This window comes from Xiphophorus maculatus, chromosome 10 (assembly GCF_002775205.1).
Source record: "Xiphophorus maculatus strain JP 163 A chromosome 10, X_maculatus-5.0-male, whole genome shotgun sequence".
Taxonomy (NCBI): Eukaryota; Metazoa; Chordata; class Actinopteri; order Cyprinodontiformes; family Poeciliidae; genus Xiphophorus; species Xiphophorus maculatus.
This window is the reverse complement of record NC_036452.1, coordinates 5,518,554-5,538,744: the sequence shown is the minus strand read 5'-3', so window position 1 is coordinate 5,538,744 and position 20,191 is coordinate 5,518,554. Positions and strand designations below refer to the sequence as shown.

At 35.7% G+C, this 20,191-nt stretch overlaps 1 protein-coding gene across 3 annotated transcripts in view; it reads right to left on the bottom strand.

The window, feature by feature from the left end:
• The window catches only part of LOC102228210 (protocadherin-15-like), a 295,528-nt gene that overhangs the window by 65,421 nt on the left and 209,916 nt on the right, over positions 1-20,191 (bottom strand). For 2 of the 3 annotated variants that reach the window (XM_023340889.1, XM_023340890.1), the window contains exons 26-31: positions 14,601-14,720; positions 14,286-14,471; positions 12,261-12,497; positions 8,182-8,298; positions 5,740-5,880; positions 4,653-4,765 (exon numbers count right to left, since the gene is read on the bottom strand). In XM_023340889.1, the coding sequence (XP_023196657.1) occupies positions 4,653-4,765; positions 5,740-5,880; positions 8,182-8,298; positions 12,261-12,497; positions 14,286-14,471; positions 14,601-14,720 (914 nt within the window). Of the gene's footprint in view, positions 1-3,530; positions 3,953-4,652; positions 4,766-5,739; positions 5,881-8,181; positions 8,299-12,260; positions 12,498-14,285; positions 14,472-14,600; positions 14,721-20,191 lie in introns of those variants that run through there. The other variant, XM_023340891.1, reaches the window with a different exon arrangement.

Here is a 20,191-nt window from a genome sequence, read left to right as displayed (position 1 = left end):
ACCAATAGTTACTGTAATGCATGCATGCATTCCAATCCTACATTTTCTAATACTTTATTTACTCTGATGGCAGCCAAACATGACTGTTATCGATGTACTTGGTGCATATAGTGTATCCATGCTCAGAAGCTGGATTAATAACAATTTTTTCTTAATCTCTCGTGATAATCTGCTTTGTTATCTCTTTGTGCAATGATGTAAGCCACAGCAATGTATTTCCATGTTTGATCATATTACTTCTTGCTAAAAAAGAATAAAACAAGGCGTTGAATGTCTGAAACATTTTGGGCCCTCATCACACTTTCTAATTAGATTAATTAAAGTGTGCAGTTACAAGATGTTTGATGACAGGGAGGACCTGTGGCTGTGTGCAAACACTTGAATAAAGGAAAAAAAAATCCACACATTTTTAATGTATGCATACATGGAAAAAAAAAGAAAAGGGCTTTCAATGATATTTCAGTATTTCCTTACTGTTCACTTAACCTCCTGTTGATCATTTCCTATGGTTGCTCATAATTATGCATGCATCTGCGACGCTGCCTGCATACTGATTCTGCAGGTGCAACAAGCCCTTTACAGTGAGAGGAGAAAAGGGAGCTCAGGCTAAACACAGTTGCAGCAATGATTTAACACAACATCTTTCACGGCTTATTAGCTTTTTCACTATATGAGCAACCCACAGACTGAAAATGCACAAACAGCAAATAGAGCCAAAGCTACGGCTGACTGGTGCTTAGTCTCTGTGTTCAGCAGAGAGAATTGGCTGTATCACTGGTGCATCAATGCAGCTGCATCCACAAATCTTTTGAACTCCATCCCAGTCACATAAAGCATGTCTGATCCTGAAAAACGCTTTGGCAGTAGTAGAAACATATATGTTGATAGTGCTTGAAGTGAAGTCTGTATTGGGTATGGAATAAACAGCAAAGCTAGAAATTGCAATAAAATACTCTCCTTTTAAAATTTTATTTTTTATATGTATAATTGCACATAAAAAATATAATAGCCAAAATATTCTCCCCATTGTTTTGCGCCGGCCATTAGTGCTGACTATTATCTGGTGTTATAAAATAAAATCTATGAGAAGCTGCACATATTTATATTCTCCATCTGCACGGCTTGCCCTATATACTACATATCGTCATCTTCCTAAAATAATGGCCTAAGTCATTATTTGCCAAAGTTTTTTTTTTTTTTTGCCTAAATTATCTTTTGGGAAAAAGATGGCAGTGATTTTATTCTTTTGTTGTTGCCAAAATCAGTTTAGGTCATTTTTTTAGGAATGGGGTGATATGAGAAATATTAATACAATCTTTAAGGTGTAATTTCCTATCTAACTTCCAAAAGTTGTGGTTCAGTGCTGTTTTCAGCTAAATTTACTGTGGGCATTGTGTACTTTTGGTGATTTCTGTGTTGCTTTTATTTGTTACTCTTTTGGATTATTAGGAACCTCCCTATATAATTTTCTGCCTTTTCATTTGATCCAAAACAGAGAAACATAAAGTTGTAGCACTGTGTCTCCATTTTCTCCAACGTGTTGATAACTATATTTACTCTGATCTTTATACCTTTCTCCTGATTTCTAAACTATGTTGTTGCTTGGTAACAACCAGTTTAAGGTTGGTTAAGTGTAAGGTGCACACCTATAAGCAACCAGATTAATGCAATATTCTTTTTTGTGTGTGTGATTTTCAGTAAAACAGATTTGTTTCTTTATTGAATTATATACAATGCAAGTCATAATAATCATGAAAATTGATTTTTATGTCACATAAAACTTTACCTTGGATGTGAACATTTTTACATTCACTCTTGGTAAAGCTGTACATTTTCCATTTTGGGGGGTAAAAATATAAGATAACTGAGCTCAATTAAACAGCTGCTTAATCAAAATCTGCTGTTTCAAAAATGTGTTATTACAGAATACTAGCATGAATTACTTTGATTAATAAAGTGATTATCAGTAGCAAGATTTTTGCAATAACTGGATCATTAGCAATCCCAAGCTTTGTTAAAGAAAAGGCCTTCAAAAGTTTAAACTGTTACTTCTTGTAATGCCTAGCAATGCTGCAATACTAAAGTTGTCTTGTTTATTTGAAAAACAATTTAAAACTTAGTCTAAGGTGTATTAACTTTTATTTTTATCCCTTGTGATAGTGGTACAGCAAATAGCATTTTATTATTATTTTTTTTTGCCTGCATGAGCTTTTCTTGGAGTCATACAAAGTGTAATTTCCATTGCTGTTGCTTTCGTAACGCTTCTGAAACAAACTTCCTGTGCTAATAGTGGTTCTAGTTTTAAAAGTGTTAATAATTACTCGAAAACCATAAAGAAATTAAACCAAAGCCAAAACATTCTGCATGAATGCAGAGTGAAGTGCAAGAACATTAAAATGCAACCAAACACATATCACAGGAGAAGGCCAAAAATACACAATGAGAGATACAAAAAAACATACAAAAGAAACACCACCCCCAGAAAGAGATATTTGCAATTCACAAGCATCAAATAATAATATAAAAACACATTTGTTATGCTTTTGAACTGAGAATGTGTCTTTATTGGGTTATGAGAAATGATCAAAAGGAGAGAAATAAAACATGAAGGTAATACATACTGAACTCCACACAAATATGCCCACACACTTTTCCATGGCTTAAAGCTATGTTTCACATTAATAAATGCAGCATCTTTGTGACACTTCTTTGTTGTTCTTGAAGCCAGGAAGATTTTAATGCTGCCTTGTGCTAAACACATTGCTCTTAAGACGTTTGGATTTAACAAACAAGCTCATTAGATTTATATAAACACCTGCTTAGCAATTTGAATGGCTGAACAATTTTTAGATACACTATTATGATAAACAACAGAGAAGCCCTTTTCATCTGATTCAGACGACATGTTGCTTAAAGTGAGTAGAAGCCACAACAAATTCATATATGAGACATGGTGGAGAAAGACATAAGAAGTGAAAGTGTATGTACTGTCTGACGGGCAATGTAAATTGAAACAGGCACTACAAAAGAGAATTAACACACTGATAACAAGAACAATAACTCAGACCAATTTCATTCTGTGAAAACTAAAGAAAGCAGACAGATAGACAGATAAAAGGAGATAATAGCACGAGATTATAGCCCATTTTTACATCTGCATCTAAACACACACAAGAAAACCCGAGCTGATCCCTCCTGAATCCAATAGCTAACTGAAAGAGTGTGAATTAAGACTGGGAGGGAGGGAGCTTATGTTTGTTTTGCCACATTGGCTTAGAGTGTCATAAATTAATAGTTACTGTGTCTGTGACATGTAATTGCTGAGGCTGTTGACAGTGCAAAAACAAAGATTGAATGGATTGTTGACAGAAGAGTGATTAAGGCGTTTTCACTTAGATCAAACAAAAACGTATCTTTTTTTTTACATCTGTGCAAAATGATTTTTGACCATTTTTGTTAACTTAGTTCATGCTTCAAAACATGAAAAAGTCAAAGTATTCATTTTTTAAGAAACTCATTTGTGTCAGATATACAATGAGTAAATCACAACTGAATTAAACAACTAAACTAACTAAATGTTAAGCATGATCCCAGGTTTATTCCTGCTTTTTATTTTAACAAGACATTCCTTACAAACTTTCCTCAACTCCGGAAAAGTTACTTTTTTGCTTACAAATAAAAATCAGAAACTTGCACTGTGCATTTGCATTTAAACCACCGAATTCATTGTAGGCTAATTTCACTGCAACTGCAACTGAATGCTTCTTTTTGCTCAAGCACAGTAGAACTGGATGTTGACTGGGCCATTCAAACATAATGGATATGATTTGATCTATGGCCGTCCATTCTAGCGCTGGTTGTGTGTGTGGAGTTTCTGTCCTGCTGGAAAGTGAACCTCCACTTAATCCTCAAGTCTTCCGCAGCCTCTAGCAGGTTTTCTTTCAGGGTTTTCCTGTGTTTAGTTCCATACATCTCCATTAACTTTATGTTTTCAGTTATTTACAGATTCTAAAATTATGGATTCCAAGCCTACTAATGATGTAAACAAAACAGAACAAAATGAAGAGGAAGATATAGTCATCTGAATGTTGGCACTCTACAAACAAGCTGTCCCCAAACCTTAAGGTGTTAACAAAGGCAGTTTATTTACATTATATTGCATTATCCCCTCACCAACAGGTATGACTTGGAAGGTGTGCAGGCAAAAGTGAGTTGTCTGGCTTATCAAGTCAGAAATATATATCATCAAGAGTTTTCAACTTTTGTCCCATTTAAATTGAAGTTTATTGTTGTGACAATGTGGAAAATTGCAATGCAAGATATTTAGATGAGGCAATCCTGTTTGCTTTTGATCCTTAAGAGGAAAGTTAAAAATAAAGTTTTTCAAGTCGCTTCTAACAAGTGAATGTCTGTGATTGTCAGTCACATCTTTATAAATTCAGTTTAACCATATTTAATGAGAAGAACACGTTCTTTGTAAGTGAACTGTGCACCATTCAAAACTGCTCAAATGTGTTAACTTTGTGTAATTGAGATTTATGTTCTTCTCTTTCCACTGAAGTGCTTCTCGCAAAACAACCAAGCAGCTGCCGCATAAAACATTCAGATGACAAGAAAACACTCGATGTGTGTTTGCGTGTGTGAGAGCGTACCTGTATTCTTCTCGAGTGAACACGGGGATAACAGAGGGCTGAAGCACTGTGATTTCCACCAGAGTCGTGTTCTCTTTCACAGGCTCGCCATGATCATAGGCCACCACCACCAGCTGTCAGAGATGCATGCAGATGAAGACAGAGTGGGTTATGACTATATAATCCCATATGTTTCCCTCTGGCATAACCATTTTTCTGCTCGCATAGACTTTCTTTGTTTTCATTTAATTGGTGGTAACTAATGTTAACAAGACCCAAAGGAGAAGCCCTGACTCAATCAGTACTCAACTCAGAAAAGGCTTACTTTCCTATTGAAGTTTTTACATTTCTATATAACGTTCCTAACTCATAACATTTTGAAGATACATGCACTTGGCTTATGTGGCAGTTAAAAGCTTTGCTAGGTCTCAGCTGATTTAAGTTAGTTGTATATGTATATTATATTACACAGTTTGCTCTTGCACGGTGCAGAAGTGCTCAAAGAAACCCAAAACTGAGACACCATTAGCTAATTAGTTTATATGCTGTTAAATGAGATTTAGTCACAGCTCTGCAACAATTTTCTTTTTCCTCAGTCACGATCCAGAATGTAAACACAGAGGTACAAACAAAGTAAAATGACTCGTCTTAAGGACGTCTTCAGAGGAAACCGTATTTCTACTTCAATCAAAGGCCAACCAAATTCAGGTGGATAACCACATCTTAGCAGGTTTACAATTGCAATACTAATTAAATACAAGTTAACTATTTATGGACAATGAGATTTTATAAAGAAAAATACCTCTGAAGTTTCTGATTGTAGTGGGGCAAAATGTAAAATTCAAGCTTGTGAATACTTTTGCAAGTCATTTTTATTTGCTACAAAATATTATTGCTGCACTTTAAAACAGATTTGAATCACGAAGAAATTAATTGAAAAGTAAGGGCGAATTTAAGTGTTTCCCATTTGCAACTGACAACCTCAATGTTCCTTCCTGTACAAGCGTAATGAGAAAAAAACACCATATGGACAAATTTAGTTCAGTTCTAAAAAGCACATCACTTTAAACATTTTGTTTTTTACAAAAGAGACGGTGTATGTACTCACTCGGAACTTTAAGTTGGGTTCCTCGTTAAGATTTACTCTGGTAACCACATGACCTTTCTCTTTATCTACATCAAATATACTGGCAGAGTAAGGATAGGCCTCCTGGTCCACCTTGTAGCGAATTAGACCTGCAGGGGTTCCCTGCAAAAAGGAAAATCAGAGCACATGTAATGTCGATGGGTTCTGCAGTAGATGATTAACTGCCTCTTTTATGCTTAGCCGGACAAATATTTCTTGAACCATAATTTAGCATTGGAAGAGAAATGGCTTTTGCAGTGGTGCTAAATGTCACGCTGTCCCTAAATATAAATACTAATGATTGAAAATAAACACACCCAGTACCATTCTGGACACCTGGGGTTCAAGATTTAATAGTCATAAATTAACCTCCAAAGTGTTAAAGATAATAAGCAGCATGAGTAATTTTACACAGAATGGTGGCAAATAGAAAAACATTTTACATCTATTTCTATGCCGAAGTTTCAACACACGCAGTTCTGCTAATATTTATTTTGTGAGGCAGATTAAAAAAGAGTGTAGAAATTGTTGGAAAAAAAAAATTGAAAGTGTTTGAAAATGCAAACCGAGTAAGGCAAAATCAAAGCAGACACGCTAAACTGATTGAGCGTATTACTCTTATTTTGCGGATGAGAATAGCAAAATTCTCATTGGCACTTCTGGACAAAAATTCAGACGAACATGATAAAAAAAAAAAAAAACATCAATGTTCAGTTAAATAATATTCAGTAAACTAAAATTATTTCTGCAAATAATTCAGTGTGAGAATTTGCTACAGCAATAAAAGCTAGATTTACACAAAGACTTACACATTTTACCAATAACTACATCGGGGAGCTTTTTAGGCATGTGAAAGGTGTTTTAGAAATATCAGCTATATCATAGAGTCAGCTTTAAATAAAGTGTAAAATGTTCACTTCCATATTAAAGGTCCACAGGAATGAATAATAATGTCATACAGCTTTATTTCAATGACTGTGCAAAACAAACAACTCTACGCTGAAAAAATATATTTTTGACACATTTTAGCAACTGCACACATTTGAAACATTCTGTCTATAGAAATGAATGAACAGTGAATGAAAGTCAATAGAAAGTCCTTGTGCAAATAGAAAGACATACTATGTGTGTTTATGTGGGTGTCTGCATGATATGTGCATGATGTGTGTGGGTGTGTGTGTGTCTTTAAAACGATGTTGAAGAATGTTAGTGGTGCTATTGAATATGTTTTTTTAATTTCCTCATTTTTCCCCAAGTTCAAGATGATTAAGGAAAACGTCCAGTCAAAGATTCAACTTGGTTTTGTAAAACTTTTAACTATTAACTGCAGCACTGTGGTGTCTACTAAAACATCTTTATCCCGTGTAACTAGGGGTTACACGCAACATGTCATTCAATCATATTAAATGATTCAGGGTAGCAATTTTATTAATAAAATACACTAAAAACTCATGTAGTTAATGAACGCTTGAAGTGACACAATGTACAATTTTTGTGATCCCAACAGACAATTTCTTGAAAGCATTTATTCTTCTGAGGTAAATTTTGAATCTGCAATGAACAAAAGACATTTGCATCAAGACATACAGTATATATATAGTAAAAAAATGCTATTAGAACTTAGTTTGGGCCTGAGGGAGTACTTTAAACTGTAAAACCTGGAGAGTATAATGATGTTTTTTGGCTCAAGAGAATTTACTTTGATGCTTCTACCTGCACTCTGAATCAATTCAGCTGATGAAAGAGGACAGCAAGCATATAATTCAAAGGAAGTGAAGCTTTTAAAGAGGCACATGGCGAAACATTGCGGGAGAAGATTTTGCTTACAGATGTGAAAATAAAAAAAATAAGTTCAGAGACTTAGAAATGCAAAGTAAGGAAACTTTGTGTTTGAGTCTGGCCTTTTTTCATAAACATTTATTCAATAGGTGATTTTAAAACTCACCCAGCGGCTGCTTTCAGGATTCTATGAAAATTAGGTTGGTTTTTTTTCACAGCGCATTGCATAACACAGATCTGCATTTTAACTAATTATTCTGTACATCAGAAAAACTAATTTCAAATGATCAAACTCTTGTTGCAGCTTGTCCGATCTGCGCCAAATTTCAAATTACTCTAAATAAACACTCTAAAGTAAGCTGGTTCTTTATTTTACAAGCCAAATAAGTTTTATAATGGATGCTTCGGATTAAAAAACAAAATAAACAAACAAACAAAAAAAACTTGGTTAACAGAACCACTGCTGAGCAGACGGGGGGGAAAAGAGAGTAAGGCTCCAAAAGGGAAAAGGATACAGATTCAAAACACACTTTTATGGACTGAAGCTGAGCATCATTATCCCGTATCATTCCATTCCAATGCACAATTTTAAGAGCAAGAGAAGGAAAATAGTTTGATTAAATATGAGCAGCTGCAAACACTCACCGCAGGGTCAGAATCGTTGGCCATCACCGTGGTTACAATGGTTCCCTTGACAGCATTAGGAGCAACCATGCCTCTGTAGACGGGTTGTCTGAATGAGGGAGCAAAGTCATTCATATCCTGGAAAGAGATTCAAGAAAAGCAAAACAGATCTGTGAGAAAACTGTGAATGAAACTTTACAAGGGAACGATGTGAACTTGAACTTTAGTAAGTTTTTGTTAACTGAGTTACCAAATGTCCGACATGTTCCGAAGTGCTTCTCTGTGGTGAACCGTTCATTGACTTGAACAAATCAAGGCAGTATCACACAATGTTGAAAAAAATCTTACAATTATTACCAATTACGAGGACGGAGATGTTCTGGTCAGATTTAATTAATTAACAACTCTCTACTTCACCCTGACAAAAAAACACCCTCTCTATAAAACAAGGTTGTGGCACATCATGCTGTGGGGATCCTTGTTTTTAAATTCAAAGGACTGGAATTTGTTTGTCATTCCCCTCACAAGACTGATAACTACACAGTTATGTTTGTCATGTCTTGGGATTTTCATTCATTCATCCACTCATTCTTTTGTTCACAGACACTTTATATGTAATGTGAAAGACCTTGTTCTACAGATTCCAAAAGACTGGCATCTGTCATTTTAATGTTCTTGAATGGTATTGACCCAGAGGGTTGGAGTAGGGCTCAATACCGTTTTTCAGATTGATTTGCAAAACACTTAAAAAATTATTATTTTACTTCCACTATAAAACTTTGTCCTACTTAGTATCGATCAGTCACATAAAAATCCCAGAAAAATAAATGTAATTTTTTGGACATTTTGGTGCATAAAACATTTGAGGGGTATGAATATATTTGCAATATTTTTAAATTTTCTATGCATCTGGGCTTTAAAAGTGGTTTTAATCATTTTTATTGTCCAAACCAAAATGGCAGCAATAAAAATATGCACTGATTCTTGGCAAAAGATTACTTATTTCTCTATAACTGTGCAGTCTTAAACAGTGACCTCCCAAACAGGACTGACATCACAAACTGTATAACAAAATGTAGGCATATTGATTGACAGAATACAAGATACAATCAGAAATACAGAGTACTACCTCTGCTGCCTTGCAACATCCAAAGGAAGGAAACAAAGAGGGACAGCTTGAAGCTGGAGCGGATTGATATCAGTGTATGACACTTGTTTCGTCTGAGGGGACGTGCTTCTTTTGACAGAAAATGTGAGGCATTGTCAGTCAGACCTTTTAAACAAATTCAAATCAGCACTCAGTAGTCTGAGATAGATCAGCTGTGGTTGTCACATTAGCAACAAATATACTGGTGGCACTTCTGACCCACAGTTTAGTCTATCTCGTTTCAGGATGCAGCAGAGTTCTATGCACCATTTGTCTCCTGGTAAAAAGTCAGCCACAGTCGTACGACAGGGAAAAAAATGGGCGTTTTTGATCAGTTGCTGACACTACAAAAAACTCCCAAAAACATCAAAACACACGTGGGATCAGTTCTCTTGGGGACACCTCATGAAGGTGGTGGTGGGGGTGGGGGGGCTGAACCCCCTCTTGGACTGTACGCAAGGTGAAAAGCTCACACAGTTGGGGGATTTGAGAAGAAAAAGAAATTCTCAGATGCTCTTTGATTGGACTTAATGGCTTCAGTGTCTATATGGAATAAAGATGGAACCATGCAATAAAATACATATAGGAGAACCATCCCGTCCTCTGCAAGAACGCATTAATGGCCATGGAAGTTCTATCAAGATGATTTAACCAGTTCTCTTGCAAGACACATTAATGAAAAGCACTGCAGCTCACCTTTACTCTTTATAAGCATTGAGGCCATTAAGTCCAGTCCAAAATATTGATTTTATCAGGAGAAAGAAAGAGGCATTCTGGATATTTGATTTGAAGAAACTACTGTATATTCCACAGGCATGAATGAGTTTCTGTGAGTGATCCAGCTTTGTAGCTACGATTTTAATTTGATTTTATAATATTGATGTTTTTCATGATTTTTATGTCATGTGTAATTCTAACTTGTCTGAATATCTTTGTGGACCTTTGGGAATTATCTATTTTTAGATCTCTGAAGTGATTCCCCTTCAAATTAGAAGTGGTTTGGCCTATTTGGCTACCAGCACTTCTAGTGCTTCTGGACGTTTCATCTTATAAGGTGCAGACGCAAGTGTCTGCCAAACTTTAGACTGAGGCATAATGAAACAGAGCACTGGGAGGAGATTGGCACCACTGAGGAGACTGGACCAATGGCCGCACACAAGATTATTCTCTTTCTCAAGCAAATACGTTACTTTGTTATTGATTATGTCTATTGACATGCTTTTCACATTATTCATTTAATGTGAAATCATTTGAAATTTTGGGGGTTTTCAGTACCAGTGAGAGTAATGCTTTAATGTAATCAAAATATGTTGCTTAACTTGTCAAAGAAATCCCTCCCAAAACAGTTCTGTATCATCAGGATGCCCCTTACCTTGAAAAGCCTAAATGCTAAAATGTAGCAGTGAGAACAAATATACACATTTTAGCTTATTTAAAGTCAACCAATCTCAGCTTTATGAAAAAAACACAGTATTATATTTTCCCATTAATGTACTTTGTTCTCAGATGTCTGGGTTATTTTTTATTTCAGGAGTATTTAAAAACAGAAGTGGAAGCAGAGCTTTCAGTTGTCAAACTCATCTCTTGTAGAACCAGCCTCCAGGTTTTAATTAGCAAAACAGATACACTGTCTACTTTAACCCGTGTGGGAAAGCAGTGAAGCCAAGATTAAATGCAATCTGCTAGAGTTCTGAGATCAATTTTTTAATTAATTTTGCCAGAGTTAAAATATTTTCGGAACAAGTTTAAATAGGCACTTCTTGGACTTTTTGGACAGAAAATGACACTGAATTTGTCTGTAATGAAAGTGTCCCTGTTAATTTTATGTAAAATCCCCAGAAAATATGTTTGATAAAATGAAATAACCATTTTTAGAATACTTAATCTATAATCTATGAATAAAAGATTTTCTCAGAACTACCATTTGCTGATTATACTCAACTGTCTTGCTAAAGTATACTTTGAAATTCTTCACTTGTCACATTACAGGGCTCAACTTTAATATATTAGAGATTTTATATGATGAAGACAAAATAGTGTTTAACTGCGAAGACGACAGAAACTTACCTTGTTTTTAAAACCTTTACCTAAGATAAAAAATATTGACATCCAGTTGTATTCAGCCCCCCTAAATACATGGTAGGATCATCAGTTACAGATGCGTTATGATTTACGTCTCTGAATGCTTCGCACACCCAGAAACAGAAAAGATGGCCAATTCATCTTAGCAAAATAGCTGACGCTCAGTCGGATAGGAAGTTATTTTAAGATATTTTCAAGCCTGACTTCAGATTCCCAGCTGAATTTAAGTCTGGACTTTGATCTAGCCAGTTTTGTTGCTCTGTCTACAGGTTTCAGTTTGTTATCCTTCTGGAAGGTAAACTCCACCAGTCTCAAATCGTGTGCACCCTCTATCAGGGTTTCTTTCAGGATTGCCCTCTGCTAAGATCCATTAATCTTCTCATCAAAGCATCTCCTTAGCATATTTCATCATGAGGACGGTGTGTTCAAGGAACCTCCAGTGTTTACTTTTTGCCAAAAAGAGTTTCGCATCTAGAATAAAAAGTTAATCTTTAGTTTGATCTGAGCACCTTCAGACACGTTTGCTATCCCCACCACATATCTCTAAAACTGCAAACTGAACTTCTTATGACTGTTATGCAAAAGGCCTTTCTTTTTTTTTTTCATTTCAGATTTCTGGATTGCACAGCTTATAATTTATCCTGTTGACACCGACACACTGAGATGCCATGTAAAAAAGAATAGAAAAGCAAAATCCTGCTGAAATATTTAGAAGTTTTTGGTTGCAATATGACAAAATATCTAATAGTTCAAGGGGTCTGAGGCCTTGTATGTTCTTGATTTCTTTACATTTTCCTGTCTTTCAATCTTACTTGCTTCTTGGGCTTTGCTTGGACAGAGAAAAAATATGAGAACACACTCCTGTACTCACCAGTATTCTGACAGTAACCGAGGCGAGCCCAGGAGGCATTGTTCCCTCCACGTCGACAGCCTCTACGGTGAAAGTGTACATGGGTTCAGAGGCAGCCAGAGCTTCAAAGTCCAGAACCTTAAGAACTGACAGCTCCCCTGTCACGGGGTCAATGCGGAAAAGCCGTGTTATCTCAGGATCCAGGCCTTCAGCTCTGATTCGATATGTGAGGTTGGAGATGAGGTCAGCATCTGTTGCCTTCAGAAAAACAAAATAAAGAAGGTTGAATCACTGCTATGTGACGGTATTTTTTTTATTTATTTTTTTATTTTTTGGCAGGTTAATTTTTAAAACAGTGCTTTCATTAAACTCTTTATTTTAGTGGTGTATTCAAAGAGCCTGTGGCAGTAACCTTTAATGTTCTTGTGTTCCACTGGTGGTCCATGTCGAATTTCTCTCTTTTTTTTTGCAGGTATTTAAATTGGGCTGCTTTAGGGAACCCTGCCCTTTTCAATTTTCCATCATTCAACAACTCTCACAGAAACTTTGACTTTTACGACATATCCAGTGCTGCCTGGCATATGAAATGTAAGTACTTTGGTGATTTCATAGAAAATTTAAGAGACTGATTTGAAGCAACATTATTTTGAGTCCTATGAACTAGATTTATGAAGGCATTAATCTTCAGTCAGTTTACTTTGAATATCATGAAGCTGAAAAAGTTTGTTGGATTATTTAGAGCAGCTTTTAGTCAAAGTAAAAATAGTACTAAAATTTAAACGGGTCACAAATCGTTTCAACACTTCTAGGATAACGACTTGATTCTAAAAAAAACTATAGCTAAATCAAATATATGTTTATGCTATTCCATATCAAAGAATCACAGAATAATTTACAGAAAGAAGAATTCATTAATGTCACCTTCAGATTAGTTGAAAAACTGATTTTTAAATCTGTCAGGGGCCAGTAATTTTTAGAAGTTGTTTTTCTCAATAATACAGCCTTTATGGAAGTTATCTTCCCCCACCTGCATCATTTGCCATTTTATTGCTTTTATAAATAAATTATGATCAAAAACTTCTGGCATTTTTGCCAAAAAAATTCCCCTCCTCCAAAAAAATCACCTAATAGGCATCCTTTGAATGTCAAAATCTAAAGTTATTATATATATATATATATATATTATAAGATAGAAATGTATTTGATTGATTGATAATTCAAAGGGTAAAACATAGAGAGCGTGAATACTTTTCATAAGGACTCTTTACTGTTGTAGTAGTCAAGAGGCTCATTCATCTCCCAAAATTGTGAACTACTCTAGATAGATTGCACAAGTTACCTGGCCTAAACCCCATAAAGAATCCAAGGAATTTTTCCAAGAAGAAGAGAAGAAAAAAACGGCTCCAAGAATCCAGATGCGCTAAAAGCCATTAGTAAAACAACCGGCGCTTACTGAGCAGTGCCAAAAACTGATTGCCTAACGGCCACGCAGCACTGATGCAGTAATTAGGACAATAAATGGACAAACCTTTAGAGCAGGGGTGGGCACTCCTGGTCCTCGAGGGCCGGTGTCCTGCAACTTTTAGATGCATCTCTACTTCAACACACCTGAGTCAAATAATGAGGTCGTTAACAGGACTCTGGAGAACTTGACTGCACTTAGGAGGAGATTCAGCTGTTGGATTCAGGTGTGTTGGACCAGGGAGACATCTAAGAGTTGCAGGACACCGGCCCTCGAGGACCAGGAGTGCCCACCCCTGCTTTAGAGGCTGACATTTCTGTATTAAAAACCTTTTACTGATTTTATATAAGATTAACATTTTTAAAGTAGTTTAAATTTATATTTCCTTAACTGTCAGTAATTATATCCAAAGGTAACAAACACATGAAGTACTGTATATCACACTGCATTTAGTATATATACGTTATATGAAAGCTTTCGCTTTTGAATTGAAATACTGAAATATATAAAGATTTCAGTCATATTCTAATTTATTCAGATGAACTTAGACATAATTTATTTTTCCAGCCAAGCCAGAGACTCACCTTTAACTGTAAAATGACAGTGTCCTTTGGGCTGTTCTCAGGTAGATTGACGTTGTAGGACTGTTGGGAGAATATCGGGCTGTTGTCGTCCACATCCAAAACAGTCACAGAGAGGGTGAGCCTGGATCGCCGAGGGTCCACTGCACCATCCGAGGCTTCAACAACCAGGAAATAGTGACCTTTCACCTTCGAGGTTACAGAGTCATGGAAAAAAAAAATTAAGACTGCAGCTAAAAAAAAATAAGTGGTGACATCTTTCAGTTGTTTTGAATCCAATAGTCATTAAAGTTCACTAAATCTGTGACTTTCTCTGACCTCTCTGTCCAGTGGGACTGCAGTCCTGATGGCTCCAGAGGCATTGATGGAAAACAGCGTCTGGTGGTTGACAAGCCTGTAATGAACCTGACCGTTTGCTCCCAGATCCAGATCTGTTGCCTAATGCAAGTCACAGCCAGAAAAAAAAAAAAAAAAAACTGCTAAAAACACAAGTGAATCAGCAGTTTTGAAGCACTCAGTCTTTTACTTGGTCAGGACATAAAATTAAACCTTTAATACAACAATGTGATGTTTCTTTAGTTAATTCTACAAAGTAAAAATTAAACAGATTGTAACTGAAATAAAAAAAAGCCAATGGAAAATAATTTCCAGGAATTTAATTAAATCAAGTCATTCCTCTACCAGATTCTTTTATTCACCACTTTTCTGTGCCACTGGCCGCAAAACAAGCCCAAAGAATGATTGATCAAACCAAAAGTTCCAGCTGCTTTCTTATTGAAATTCTGTAACTATGTTTTTCAAACATTGTAGCAAAAAACCTATAGCTTCTTCACGGTAATTATAAATGAGAGGTTCTATTTTTATGATTCTTTGCGATTCTTAATGTATCATATTTTTAATGCTTAACATTCAAAATATGATACTTCCACTTTAGTGTCAGTTACAGCCATCAGGGGAGGTTCTGCAGTTCTAACAATAAAGCTTCAATGCTTTGTCAGGCTTAAACTCGCCTTTTCCTTATTACTCTACAAAAAAAGAAAACAGCTTTCTAAAAATATTTTGCTTTCTTTTCACATTGCCTTCTTGCTCAAAGTGAATAAATTATTTACGTCTTTAGAGAGCTGTACAGCTGACAAGAAGAGACTATTCCTGTTAATTCTTGGCATGAGTTTAAGTCAGAAGGTTTAAAGTTTTGCAAATTTGTAAGACTTGGATTTGCAAACTTGGTACTGCCAATCTGAAATCTTGGTAAAAGTCATCCCCTAGCTCATATGTGTTTTGCAAGATCTTTTTTTTTTTTTTTTTTTACCAATTATTAGATTATTCTATCACCTAACTAAGGTGGTAAAATGTTTTTGGATTTTGCGTCATATGTTTTCCAGTTTATACTCAAATACTCAAAAAAAATAAACACAGTGTTGGTCAAAGGTGTTCATGCATTTTTTTGGCCAATCATTCAAGCGTAATAATGGGCCATGATATAGTCAGTGGAGTCATTTATTTTGAGCTTTTCTGGATTTCTTTGGACAATTTGGACAGTTATGCAACAAACAAGTTTAAAAAATGGGTTCACAAATTTGAATTTATTGGGGATTTTTGGCATGACTGTCCATGCAATCTAAAATACATCCTCGACTAAAATTGTTTCATTTTGTTTTATTGTATAAAAGAAATAAGTATTTTTTTTGCAGTCTGGAAAATTCGAAGTTAAGAGATTTTTTTGGATACAACACATAATTGATCAAATGTTGATGCAGATTCAGAACATTAGGCATAATTGGAAACAATAAGTAAGTAGATTATATTACCAATGCTGCAATTGCTTTACAGGTCTTTGAAATGTAATTACTTCATATATTTCTGTAAAATATACTAAAATTACAGAATTATAAATACAGCTTTATACTGTATAATCACAGTGGAATGTCACTTGCTCAGACCACTTAATGGCAGCACCATTCAATTCTTATTGTACATAGACCTGAATCAACAGGTATCATGGCTGGATTATGAGAGGACAAAGTTAAGGTGATTTTGTAAAGATACTCCACAAAGGAATGAAATAAAATTATTTGGAGACATATTTCTTCCTTTATTATCTGATGCACTAGGTGTTGCAATAGTGGCAAAATCCTTTCTCACTATGATGTGACCACTGCCGTACCTGACTGTTGGGTCATTGGACCTGCAAGGTTTTAGAAGCCTCACCTTTACCAGCTTCAACACTTTTCAAGTAATTATTGCCAAATAGCTCAATCTTGTCCCTTCTTAGTGAAAAACCTTTCACAAAGACACATTTGGTTTATCCAAGCAGGCAAATTTCAGTCAAGCTAAAGGAGGAACAAGTGTTGGTAGAGAACTACTCTGTCTGTGTTAATGTTTCACTTGCTTAACTGTGGCCAAAGATGTTCAAGTTTATCTGCAAGTTTATGATAAGAAAGATCCCACCCATTTCCCATTCATCCGACAATGACAGTTTCAAACAGATGGTTGAAACTTAGTGTTCCGACAATCTAATAATACTAAACACACATCAAACTAGAGTTTTACTAGACAAGTAGGCCAAGAGGAAGCTTGTGGAGTGGCTCTGACCTTGACTCTATTGAAAACTCATAGATAATGTTTAAAAGCTGAGTGTGTGCCAGGAAGCTTGATAATTTAAATGGACTGCACCACTTCTGCCAGAAAGGGTGGTCAAGTATCCAGATAAATTTAGGCCAGAAACTTCTTAAAGACAAACAAATATGTGATTAAAGTTTGATTTAATTGGAGAGTCAAGTTGGTTAAAATCATTCAACCACAGAAAAAGAAGGGGTGCAGAATGCAGCTGGTGGAGGTCCTACACGGGTTGTGGTGTGTCTGCAGGAGTGCAATCATTACACTGTGTGCACAATTATTAGGGAAGTCTTATTTTTGAGGATTATTTTTTACTAATCACTAAAGTGCTCTGTTAATCCAAAATGTTAATAAAAGCCTAACCTAAGGTACTAAAAGTGATGTTTTGACTTCCTTAGGAGAATATCTATATGGGTACAATAAGAGAGAAATTTTTATTGAGCAGAAATATCTAATCTATCTCACTTTTTATACTTTCATCTGTTTAAGAGAGAATAATAAACAAACAATTTAAAACTTTCCTATAAACTAATATTCCTAAAAATGACGATATGGTCAGAATACTCACTTACCTAATAATTGTGCAAAGTGCATATTCTCAACCTTTCTGCTTCTGTTTACTCATGCAGAACACACTAAGCTCCACTGATCTAGCCTGGAGGGGAGTAGGGCAAGGTCATGCAACCAGCAAAAGCTGTCATTTTTATTTTCTGTTCCTTAAGATTACTCTAATTATTCTTAAGACTAATTGTGTTACAGTTTTAACTTTACAAACTCCAATTCAGACCACCTGTAAACTAACACACATAATGACCAGCAAATACCATATTGTCCAACAATAAAGCAAACTGTACTATATTTGACTCATTGATAGTCTATTTTTTTAATCAAATTTTTGTATGACAGCTGCATTGGCACTCGCCCTTTTTGAATGAATAAAACATTTTATAGGTTTCGACGTAGCATCATACATCTGCAGCCAGCAATGAGACCAAATATATTCGGGACTTATACAGATTGCACACTACATAAGTTTATTACCAATACTGTGCAATCTGTGTAGCATCTTCTTAATGTAATTTCCTGCTAACACAAATTGCAAGCTTCAATCAGACAGCACATTGGTATGTGTGCTCTCTATCCTTCCATCCTTGTACTTTTCCCCCCAGAGATTCTGGAGGTATTTTGAAGCAAAAACTAAACTTCCACAAAGTTAATGAGGCAGTACTTTCAGTTTTAACTTGATAAAAAATGTAGTGCAATGTCCTCCTCTCCGTTTTGCTATACTTTTTTAATCTGGCTATCCTTCTGTAACTGTTCTGCAGTCACACTCTGATTTCCTCTGCACATAGTCTTTTTCAACTAGTAAAATAAGGTAGAAAGAAAGTGACAAATTGCTGGCTGGTATTCCTCTCCACCTCTCTGAATGTTCATCCTGTGCAATCAGCACTCTGACAACATTAAAATGGATGAGACCAGAGCAAAAGACACATTAGCGCGGTCTTGTGTGCGGGGCTGAATCAGGTATTGCTCACACCAAAAGCAAGAAGAGTTAAAAAATAATTGCTTTACTTGCTTTTAAGTTACAAACACTATGTACTACACTAAATACATAAATGTGTATCTTTGTGAGGACCTATTCAAGTTGTAGCCCTTGTTGATCCTTGCAGTCTGACACTAATTGAAAAGGCTCTTTGATGCTTCAGATGTGGTTTTAGGGGTTGGTAATTCTATTGTCAGTAAAAATGCTGGCCAATATTGTTCATAATACGTTGAAAGCAAAATGAAATTAACAAGCACATAGTGTCCACCGATGACGAAAATAAGGACAAGCTGTATTTAAAGTTGGTGGAGCAGGGTTATGAAATTTAAGACAAACGAGAAAAAAATATAATGGAGACGGCCACATTTCATCATCAAACAGTAATCAAAGCAAGCTCTGCATTGCATCTGATTCATAGGGGACCCTATGGCAAAGGAGCAGGGACAAACAGGAAGGGCACACTTTTACTAAAAAATAAACTAAAAAAGGATAAACATGCAGGTGAGAAAAGTAGTTGAAATGTTATCAGCTAAATCACTGCATCGTTATTTATATATCTGGAAAGCCCACCTAACCAGAGATTTATTTTTGTAGCACAAATTTAGAATAATACAAAGAAGAAGCTAAGATACCTAAGCTGAATGCTACTTGACTCGCTATTGGCTGCCGTTTGCAAAGCAGCCAATCCAGAGTTGCCATTTATTGGTCTTGATGCTGATTGGCGTTAGCTCCAAGAGTACAGGAGACTGTAGATGTATTTATGCATAATACTGTAGGATATGGTTGGTTTTTGAACTAATAAATTTGGCAGGTATAAGCATTTTAAAAAGAGCTCCCAAATATTCACAGATTTTGCCTATTTTTGTGAGCCTGCTGTTCCAAATTCCCACAAATACCAGGGGTCCACTGAACGTAAGCGTAGGCAGAAATGCTTAATACTTTTTTAAAAGAGGGAATACAAAGCAAAATGATAATCAAACTACTGCATAATTGTACTTTTGATTAATTGAAAACAAAGTCATTTACTCCTGGTGTTTGCAGTAGAAGATGTTTATTCAGATTTGGTACCAAACACAAAAACTGCCCAAGAAAATCTACCTGATGGTTAGAAATTCATGAAAAAAGCAACCCCATCATCATATCCATTCATATTTACAATCCACTTACTCTGCTTTAATGCAGCAACTTGCTTTTGCGGTGACCCGTTTTGTACATTTCCTCAATTTTCATTCATTAAACTTTTAATCCATCTCACGAAGCAATTATTTGAATTAGTGGAAATTAGACACTGTCTTGGCAGTGCTCTGAATGAGGAGTCCTCTCCATTTGATTTGTATTCAGTGACTCATTGCCATCCGGGGGGGAAACTGTGTTAGAAATTTAATGGGGCATCCAGCTTTTGTGTGATTATCATGGGTTGTTTGGAAAAGGGAGATAATTGACATGCGGACAGTCATAGAGGCAGAAAGTAAATCAGGAGAGAAGCTGGAGGCTGATTTAAAAGCCGCTTGCAGTTTTTACTTGGTGTAAAGTACCACATGCAGATTTGCATTAAAAACAGGTAACACAAAGAGTTTTGGAATCCAAAATTGAGGTGTTGAGGATGAATTTGGAAGTGTCTGATTAAAGGACGACTCTTTTTTGAGCGACAGCCACTACATACAATTTTATTTTTATACATATCCATGTGGTAAAAAGCAGCAAGAAATTTGAAGGCTGGCACTTAGGATGTTTTATAATGCATATTTTG